Raw genomic sequence first — 9901 nt, 5'->3', positions numbered from 1 at the left:
TCTTGGCGCTGTCTCCCGCTAGCCCCAGTGACATTCAGCCAATCGCCTGCATCTTCTGGAACGTCGCGCGCACGGTCCACTCCACCCACACACGGGTGGTGTGGCCAAACTTTTTCCCTGCCCTAATTGTGAAAAAGAAGAGGCGCCCCGCCAAAATTCGTGTCGCCTTCTGTTCTTTCCCCTTCAACCCCATCATCATCATCATCCAACATCTACCGTAAGCACCAGATTACTGGGAGATATCGCCAAGATGTCGAAAATTACGGTTGCCAACGTCCGCACTCAGGTCTCTGAGCTGCTCGAGTACTCTCTCGAGACCAAGAAGCGCAACTTCCTTGTCAGTTTTACCCTCCAGTCCCCAATTGAGCGCCCCTTCAATTGAGCGCGATATTCGTGCGACCGAAAGCAGAAGCAGAAACACAAAGCTAATACCCCTCACAGGAGTCTGTCGAGCTTCAGATCGGCCTCAAGAACTATGACCCCCAGCGTGACAAGCGTTTCTCCGGCACCGTCCGCCTGCCGGTCGTCCCCCGCCCCAACATGAGCATCTGCATTCTCGGTGACCAGCACGATATCGATCGTGCCAAGCACGGCGGTGTTGACGCCATGTCCGCCGACGACTTGAAGAAGCTCAACAAGAACAAGAAGCTCATCAAGAAGCTCGCTCGCAAGTACGACGCCTTCGTCGCTTCCGAGACCTTGATCAAGCAGATCCCCCGTCTCTTGGGTCCCGGTCTGTCCAAGGGTATGTTAACCACCACGACATATATCAAAAAAAAAAAAAAAATCTGGCCCTGTCTAACATTCAATACAGCCGGCAAGTTCCCCACCCCCGTCTCCCACGCCGACGATCTCTCTGGCAAGATCACCGAGGTCAAGTCCACCATCAAGTTCCAGCTGAAGAAGGTTCTCTGCATGGGTGTCGCCGTCGGCAACGTCGGCATGACCCAGGAGCAGCTGATTGCCAACATCATGTTGGCCATCAACTACCTTGTCTCCCTGCTGAAGAAGGGCTGGCAGAACGTTGGAAGCTTGACCATCAAGGCTTCCATGTCTCCCCCCAAGCGCCTCTACTAAGCGCAGCCCTCTTCTGGGACTTGTGTTGGTGTTTCTTTGCGAGGGGGGCCCTTGTACTGGGTATAGAGTACCGCTCGGGTTGGTTATGTCGATGGCTTAAGTGCTTATTCGCGTAACGATTTACCCAAAGGCGGGAACAACTTTGTTCATGGGCATTTCATAGGAAGCTCTGCGCATGGATTAGGAGCCTGTCAATACAAAATCATCCTTTTCCAAACCATTAAACATGTCTCAATATGCATCAGTGAACCGTGACATCTATAAAACAGTGCTTGTCAACATGGGGTTGCCAAGCTCCAGTCTAGGCCTGATTGCTCAACGCGGTGCCGGACACTTGCTCACATACACACAAAGGGGCTGGCTCCTTGCCAAATAACTAACCGTTAGTCCGTACATCCTCCCATACATACAACGCTCGGAGTGTCGGTAGGGGAAACGCGAAAGATTGATGTTTTTTTTTCTTTTCTGATAGTACAAGGTAAGAGTGCCTGAAATCACAGGATTGCCAAACTCCATACATGGCTTGATGTTCTCAGTGGCGAAAGCAACAACAAGATAGCTCGTCGTAATGGGTACGATGGGGGGCGGGGAAGGGCTAACCGTCAAGTTATCGAGTAGAGCCCCAATCATAACTTTGCATGAAACCAAAACCGAATACGTCGCAAGCATCAAGAACCAAAGCCGCGTCCTTGGCAGCCCTGTCAGCCTCGTTGTTGAACTTGCGCGGGATATGCCAAAAGTGGACATTGACGCCGTGATCGTGAAGCATCTCGACGGCGAGCAACAGAGCCTCCCACAGGTCCCGATTCTTCACGCCTTCGCCGCGGCTTGTTCGCCAGCCCTTGCTAATCCACGAGCGCGCCCAGTCGGTAGCGCTGTTCACGACGTAGCTCGAGTCGGTGGCGATGACAAGACTTTTCAAGCCCTCGCTCCACCAGGACTTATACCGGAGCGCGGCGAGAGCGGCGCGCAGCTCGGCGCGGTTGCTGGTGTGGCGGTACGTCAGGCCGTCCAGCCCCTTGTCCTCGAGCTTCATAGCCACAAGCCCGCTCTTGTCGCTGCCGCGGACCGGCTTGAAGTAGAAGGCGTAGCCGCCGCGGGCCTCGGCGTCGCCGTTGTCGAGGCAGGATCCGTCGGTGTAAATGAGAGCTTCCGTGGTGTTGTAGCGGTTGATGAAGCGAAAGGCAGGTGGCGAGGCCATCATTGAGATGGTCGGGGGAAAGAGGTCTTTGGGTTCCAAGGGCAACATCGTCTCCGGGCTGTACTGGGGGTTGAACGTTGTGGCAAACAACGTGCCGGAGAAGTTGGTTCTCTCGGGAACGCGGCTGGGGCCCGAAGCTATCTTCGGGCCTTCCCCCATACGAGTGGTGGAGGTCAGATCATCGTCGTCGATGAGGGGCGGCGGACCATCGTCGTCGATGAGGGGCGGCGGACCATCGTCGTCGATGAGGGGCGGCGGACCATCGCTGCTGTCGCCATCTTCTTCATCCCTAGTTGACTGTAAGCGTGCTGAACGTCCCCGAGATCCGCTCGCAACAGTTCCCTCGGGACGGTCGAACCGGCTGTTCGCAACCTGAGCGAAGCTGACATACCTAGGAGAGGGAGAGCCTTCCTCCCCATACCCGTCCAAGTAAATGTCGAATTCATCGCCCTCCAAGTCGAGGCTGAAGTCAAAACAGCATTTTCCGCAGGTGACCAGATGGTGAGTTGCGCAAACGGTGATGATTCGCCCGCTGGGCAGCTCGAGGTAGTCAATCTCCGGCTCGAACATTTGGCACTGCAAGCAATCCGATGAGATCCAACGATGAAAGATGGCAGATTGTAGTCGGCAGGCAAGCAAGGCAGCTCGAGCTCTTCTAGCTTGTGGTGGGAGCTTTCGTTTTGAAGTTGGGATGACTGGGCGGAGGTAAGCTTGATGAAACCTTGGGGAGAACCTACTTACCCACGCCAGCGGGTGCTCAACGAGCAAACGAACACACCACCCGTGCAAACGAAAACCACCCAAACGAACAAAGGTAGCCCTCTTGAGCTAATCCTTAGTGTTCAAATTCTAAGAAAACTAGGAATCAACATGTATCACAAAGCGAGGTAGCAAGTGGAAGACATGTATAGTAGAAAGTGGCTTGATTCCTCTAAGTGGAAGATCCGTATGAGGGTCATATGTATATACCGTACAAGACGGGTAATCGGCTTGTGGAAAGCGGTATCGTACGGCAGTAATCGGCAGCGCCACGTGTGGCGCTGCGACAACATGGTCAACAGAAGACCTATGGCAAGATTGTTCTAAGGTAAGATCTATTTAGTAGAAGAGTTGGGGTTTTAGATATACTGAGTCACCTATGGATTTTTTTTTTGAATGGGCAATATGCTCGTTTGGCTCATATGCACCCGTTGGCGCGGGTGTAGGGATTCGGAATCAGGAGTCGAGGGGCCATGGCACGATTAGCAGTTTCCGAAAGCATATCATCTTGGCCACATGACCTCAGCTGCCTTGAGTAGTGCCTTGCCATCCGGACTTCATTATGGAAGTCAGCCTCCGGACAGAAACTTTTTGCGTCCCTGGTCAAGTATCGACAGCAATGTCTCAACCCCCGTTCGTCCCGGTCCGCTTCGATAGGCATGCCATGTAGAAAGGAGAAAGAAAATTGGAGAGAAGGAAGACAAAAAAGAGAGAACAACACAATCCATCTCGTTGGCGTTGCAGCTTCCCGTCCTGACAGTGCTGAGGACCGCGTTTGCCATGCTTCGCCCAAAGCTGTTTGTAGTCTCTTACGGAGCTTCGATAAAGCTCATAGGCACCTTACGTCAGTCGATTCTAGAGCTACTTTGACTAGGTAGCTTGCTGTGCCTCGCAGATTCAGGGGCTCCCTTATTCTGTGCAGGAGATTGTTGAGTAAATGATAGGAAGCACGGATACCTTGAAGGACGACATACCAATGTGAGCTACTATTCAGGTGCTACCACGAGATTGCCTACCACGACTTCGAATAAGTAAGAATCTCATCAATTACTCCGTACTGATACACAGAATGACACACAGGCTCGACTATTTCAGCAGCATGGGTATATTGACAGTTTCAACAGAAAGCACGGAAACGAAAGTACATAGCAATTGCAAATGATGTATTCAGCTGCATTCGCAGGCGGCGCACGCAAAACACCCAACCACCGCAGGGGATATCCATCCCCCGTAAGCCAATATATAGCCATGCCTAAAGCCAATTGAAACGCACCCGCAACAATGAAGATGAAACTTTTTGTACACTCCTGCCCTCAATCAGTCGCTCTCGTCGATATCCATCGACTCCTGGGCGGCCCTCCCACGCGTGCTCCGCGCCGACGTCCTCGTCGCTCTCGGGGCAGGCTTCTCTTTGGCTGCAGGTCGGGCTGGCAGTTTAGTCTTGGCTGCTGCTTTCGATGCTGCTGCTGCCGACCTGCCCTTCCGTCCGTTAGATTTGGGCGGTGGCGTAGCTTCTTCCGGCTCTTCCTCGTCATCTGCTTCAACTTCCTCCTTCTCTGGTTCTTCTGCCGGAACGTCCTCGACCTCGGACAAAGGGGAGTCATCACCGCTGTCGTCCGCAGCAGCTGTTGGCTTCTTAGACTCCTCGCCATTTTCTTCCTCATGGGGTTCCGAGAGAACCGAAGAGTCGTCATCATCGTCCGACACCTCCTCACCCGTCTGTTCTCCATCCTCATTCTCGTACGTCCACTTGCTGACACCATCCCACATCTCACGGTCGTCGTCAGATGAGTCGCGCTCGGTATACTTTGATACAGTAGTCGTAGCAGCACGACCGCTGCGTCTCCGGTTTTCCAACGGGATGTCAGACTCGCGGCGTGGGGCCTTGACCTTCGCCGGCTTCTTGACCTTCTGCTTCTTCGGCTTTGGCTCCCTTGGTGCCTTGGGCTCCTTGACCCTCGGGGCTGACCTTGCCTTCTTGGCAGGATGATGGTCTCCGCGATCATCTGTGGACTTTCTCTTCTGTAATTTTGTAAGCCCAAAAGTCCAAAGGACATGGGAGAGGGGATTAGCTTACCTTCTTTCGATCAATTGATTTGAAGAGACCATCCAATTTCTCGTCAATCTCTGACGGCAGGTACTGCTTTTCGGCGATCTCCTGGGCAACCTGGTGTGAAGGCAACGCAGTGTAGAGGCCGATCGGCAGGCCGACCTTACCCGGGAACGCTTGGAAACTCCAATTCTTCCTCTCCTGCCATTTCCTTACAACGGCCTGGGCCAAATCGCTGACAATGTAGAGGTTTTCGCTCGCCTCTGGGCTGATGGCATCGCGAGTCTGCTTTACCCTCTCAGCGTACTTGTAGATGAGTCCCAGGTTGTCTTCTGTTGCCACATTTGTGAGATAGTACAGAATATAGCGGCCATGGTCCGCAAGGTCACTGGCGTAGGAGCTCAATTCCTCCTCACTGGCATCGTCAATATTCTCTGGCTTGTTGAAGTCGGGATGGTGAGCCAGCAAAGATATGAGTCGCCCCATAATCGCCTCCATAGGGCGCTGTTCACTCGCCTCCAGTGCGCGAGCCCGAGATCGAATCCAGGTCTCAACGCGCTGCTTCAGATCGCTGTTTGGCTCGAATGCCGTCAAGAAGATGACGGTGTAGAAGCGTGTCCGAAGCTTGTTCTGTACCAAATACTTTTGGAGTTTCTCGATAAAGCCCCGGCGGACAGTCAATTCGGTATCCTGCGCCGTAAACGCGAGACGGTTGAAATCAGCCGGTGTCAGGAAATCGTCGAAATGCTTGATGGTGCATAACTTCAGCAACAGCTGAGCTGCCAGCAGGCGAAGTCGCGACTTGTGGTGATTGGGCGTATCCTTCGTCTTGCAGAGCTCTCCTCTCTTTGCGACCAATGTCTTGAGCAGCTTGAAAACAGGTACAGCCTTCTCTTTGGCCTCTTCGACATCGTCCATACTACGCAGTCGGTTGACGAGAATATGCAATGACAGGCACTTCGCTTGCAACTCCTCGTCCACGCTGGCGTTATCCACCCACTCGGGGTCTTTGTCGGTTGCGTCTGTTCGGACCTTGAGCAAAATTTGCTGCACCGTCATGTTGAGGATGTCGTCGTCTGAATCGAGGGTGATCTTGGGCACTTGCAATTCCAGCTGTGCGACAGATTGAAGCTTGTTGAGGAAGTGCGATGAGCCGTAGGTCCAGTCTTCCATGATCTTCTCCAACAAGCTGGTTGCACTGACCAGACCCTTGTCGTCGCCCCTGGCCAGGAGAATCTTGATGGCATACTTGGCAGACTTCACGGGCCGTCCATACAAAGCGTAGCTAACAAGCGCCTGGGAAAACTTTCGGTCTTGAGGAATCTCTTCTGGGTACTTTTTCGAGTATGAGGCACAAGCTTTCAGGGTATCGACAACGTTGGAGTCGTTCTCGTTCGTCTCCGTCGGAGCTTGCTCGACGAGACCCTTGCACAGCCCTCCCACATGGGTCTTGAAAAGCTCAGGGTTGCGCTGTGAGATCTCGTTGAGAATCTCGTGGGATACGGAGCCCAGGCCGTCCTTATCGTTCCTCGAGTAATCGAGGATCGTTGCAAGGTGGCTGCGGTTGAACAACAAGCAAGCCGACCGGTAGAGAAGCGGCAAAAGCGTGTCCAGGACAGTCGAGTTCTGGCTTGCATTGGTGCGCTTGACCAGTTCCTTGATGGCTTGTCGAACCGTCTTGTAGTCGCTCTCGGCACTGACTGAGAATTTGACGAGCTGGTAGGCGCGTCGGTCATTCGCATTGGCGAATTTCTGGAGGTCGGTCTTCACTTTGAAAGGGTCTGGGAAGAACTGTACGATGTACTGCACTGTCCTCTCCAGGTTCGCCGTGACCTTCGAGCGATTGTCGTCAATCACACCTCCGTTGTAGCTCTCGCACTGCTTGACAAAGGCTTCAAGCACCTGGGCAAACTGAGGTTGCCGACCTTGCATAGCCATGAAGGCTCTCTTCGCCGCTTGATCCAGAGACTGGGTAAGGAGGAGAATTCTTTCCGCACGAATGCGGTCCTGGTCAGCAACGCCTGCGTTCTGAGAGCTTTGGGACGCCCCTCTGGTACTTTTAGGCGCCTTAATGGGAGGATAGGACAGAGGTACCAGGCACTCAAAGAGTACACGATCAAGGAGGATGTTGAGCTCGGAGTCGTTCGCGTAAAACGCGTTGAAAATGCGCGATGGAATTCCAGAAAGGGCGGCAACGACGCTCTCCTGTCCAGCAGCCAGCTCTCCTGATCCAACGGCCCAGAGTTTCGCGAGCAACGTCATTGCATCGACTCGAACAGCAGTGCGCTTGTCTCGACAACGATCGGCAAGACTGCTGAGAACAGAGCCGTCCTTATCCACGCCGCCTGGCGCAGCCAGCTTGGAGATGAAGTCGCGGAAGCTGAAGAGCTCCATCACTTTGACGGCAGCCAACCGGACCTTTTCGTCTCCATCGTTGAGCTTCTCTCCGAGATGCTTCACCAATTCGGACTGTTCCTCGCGACTGAGACCAATTCCGCCTGCTTCGGTGGCCAGAATGTAACCGACAGCGTTGGTCCAAGCTGCTCGAATGGTCGCCGTCTTATCGTTCCTCCTGCCCAAGAAATGGTTGTATGCGGAAGAATGAGTTTGCGCAAAAGACTGGGGCGAAAGAGGTGTAGTGAGGACGCTATCGGAGATCTGACTGGGAGCCTCATCGGCCAAGCGCAAGGGAGGGTACTGAGCAGGGTCCAACACGGGTGGCGGGGGCGGTCCAGCAGCACCAAGTCCAGAGATCATATCTCCAAGCGTTTCGGTGGCCAGCTGTCGAAGATCCACATTGTCGGCCGATAACTCTGCCTCGACCTGTGGTATGACATTTTGAAGAACTGATGGCGATGCGCGCCAGAGTTCTCTGATGAGATAGTGGGCCTTCCTGAGTTCCTTCAATTCTGCATCGGTGGGACCCCTAGGGGCATCCTCGTCCTCTTCGTCTTCGTGCGATTTTCCAACCGTCTTCGCCGCGAATCGAGATGCGTCGAGAATGACATCACTGAAGTACTGACTTACATAGTGTACCATCTTCTCCGTACACACATTGCAGATCTCCTTGGCCATGATGTACGCAGGGGGCTCGTCCTTCGGCAGCAAGGTCGACTGGTTGCCGTTTTGCTCGCTACGCTCTGTGCGGCTCTGGAAGCCGCCCGGGGGTGCCGCTCTAAGGAATTGGGCCATAATTACTTCAATGACCTTGGGGTTCATGCCAGACGCCTCGTCAACCAAGGCAATAAGCATTTCTGTCATGGTGTTGCCGACCTCCTTCGAGACACCCTCTTCTGGACCCGAGTTCGAGCTTCCAGACACTCCATCGAAGAAGACTGAGAAGAGCTTCAGGAGCATGTCGTCGGCACCGTCGATGTCATTGATTAGGAGGATACTTTTGACGTCGGTCAGAGCCGTCAACACATATTTGTGCTGGCTGTGATAAGGGTGGGTTTGGTCGCTCAGCGAAGGGAAAACGTGCGTAACGACCAGATTGAAGAACATCTATTGTACTCGTCAGTGAGAGCTCTGGGTAGCTCGATATCAATGGCTTACCTTGGTCTGATCCGCGGTGAACGGCGCGTCAGGCGCACACAGGCGCAGAATGTCTGCGATACACACAGCCGCGTACGCTCTCACGCCCTTATCCTTGTGGGCTAGCAGATTGCGTTGACCCAAAGCATGAGCAACATCATTGAGAGATTCAACATCCGTAGTGTCCTGGTCCAGACCCCCAAGCTCCTCGGACAGAGCCTGCAGACGGTTCAGAAGCTCGGTTGTGGGGATAGGTTTTCCGGGCTTCCAAGTCAATTCTTCGTCGAATTGAAGGCTGGCAAGCTCCTCTCCTTGTTCCTCCTCAACCTCGACCTCCTCTTGAGGTTCACCGCGAGCGCGACGACGCGCCATCTTGGAAGGTGTTCGGTGGGCGCTCGGCAGGTGACGTGTGGTGAAGCGGGGAAGATAATGTGTCGATGCTGTCGTCGATCGACTGGAACGTGTCAGGAGTCGATGATGCGCGCGTGGCCTAAGTCATGGATAGATATTCGCGCGTCGCGTGCACGATGGAAGTATGCGGCAGGTGTTGTGAGCACGCAGAATTAGAGACCAGTTGCGGTGGTGGCGACGAGAAGGGGGATGAAGCTGGTGCTCTCGGTGTTGCGACGAAATTGGATGGATGGGAATAGTCGATGCGTGTTACGCGCCCGCGCCTGCAGTTCGTCGGGGTTTCGCGTGCTTACCTGAGCTGAGGGAGGTAGAACGAGGTACCTGCTCAAGCTCCAGCTGTACCTTCCCTGCCCGGTCGTGGCTTTTGCGTGGCCCCGGCGCGAGCAGGAGTGGAGCTGTGGCTGTGATGCCTCGGGTGGCTGATGACGGATGTCACCGTTCGGTGCTCAACGACCTGTCTCCACTCGGGCCCGGTGGTGGAATTCATGATCATTTCTGTCCTCATGATAGACTAGATCGCGGCCGATTCAATGATGTCTCACATTTATTTCAATGTATTTCAGAAGAATCTTTTTCTTTTCATTCGGTAGTTTGTCGTCTCTGGAGGATGCAATTGGAATGATCACCAGTGGCGTCTTGTCGACAGATTGTGGCCTACAGCAGAATCCAAGACGTTGCAACTTGAGCAGGATGAACGGCTACAGCAATGGCGGCGTTGGAGCCTTGGGATCAAGTCTATTTCTTGATGTTTTGCTATCCCAGATTCTGTGAAATTGTACATGATGGTAACGACCACCGGCAGTCCTTTTCTCAGGCGACTACTTCTTGGACAAGGGGGGAAAGAGCTCGAGGATCAAGCATCGTGTTCC

General features: G+C 53.8%; 3 protein-coding genes across 3 annotated transcripts; 1 reads left to right on the top strand and 2 right to left on the bottom strand.

Annotated features, from left to right (window-relative positions):
* Window positions 1-250: 250 nt before the first annotated feature.
* BDP81DRAFT_390885 (ribosomal protein L1p/L10e family protein) lies at window positions 251-1077 on the top strand (the record flags this gene model as incomplete). The annotated part of the gene is made up of 3 exons (XM_060587471.1): window positions 251-337; window positions 442-745; window positions 815-1077. 3 exons carry the CDS (start codon window positions 251-253, stop codon window positions 1075-1077), a joined length of 654 nt encoding a protein of 217 aa, XP_060448748.1.
* Window positions 1078-1305: 228 nt separating this feature from the next.
* Window positions 1306-2534, bottom strand: BDP81DRAFT_419432 (ribonuclease H-like domain-containing protein). The gene has a single exon (XM_060589775.1). It carries the CDS (start codon window positions 2435-2437, stop codon window positions 1685-1687), a length of 753 nt encoding a protein of 250 aa, XP_060448747.1. The 5' UTR covers window positions 2438-2534; the 3' UTR covers window positions 1306-1684.
* A 1820-nt stretch (window positions 2535-4354) lies between these two features.
* Window positions 4355-8993, bottom strand: BDP81DRAFT_390883 (armadillo-type protein; the record flags this gene model as incomplete). The annotated part of the gene is made up of 3 exons (XM_060587470.1): window positions 4355-5059; window positions 5115-8591; window positions 8643-8993. The coding sequence occupies 3 exons, from the start codon at window positions 8991-8993 to the stop codon at window positions 4355-4357; spliced, it is 4533 nt and encodes a 1510-aa protein (XP_060448746.1).
* Between the last annotated feature and the right edge of the window lie 908 nt (window positions 8994-9901).

The sequence above is a fragment of the Colletotrichum phormii genome (genome assembly GCF_030913505.1).
Source record: "Colletotrichum phormii strain CBS 102054 chromosome Unknown BDP81scaffold_4, whole genome shotgun sequence".
NCBI lineage: Eukaryota > Fungi > Ascomycota > Sordariomycetes > Glomerellales > Glomerellaceae > Colletotrichum > Colletotrichum phormii.
Note: the sequence above shows the minus strand (reverse complement) of the source record. Positions and strands in the feature narration are given on the sequence as shown.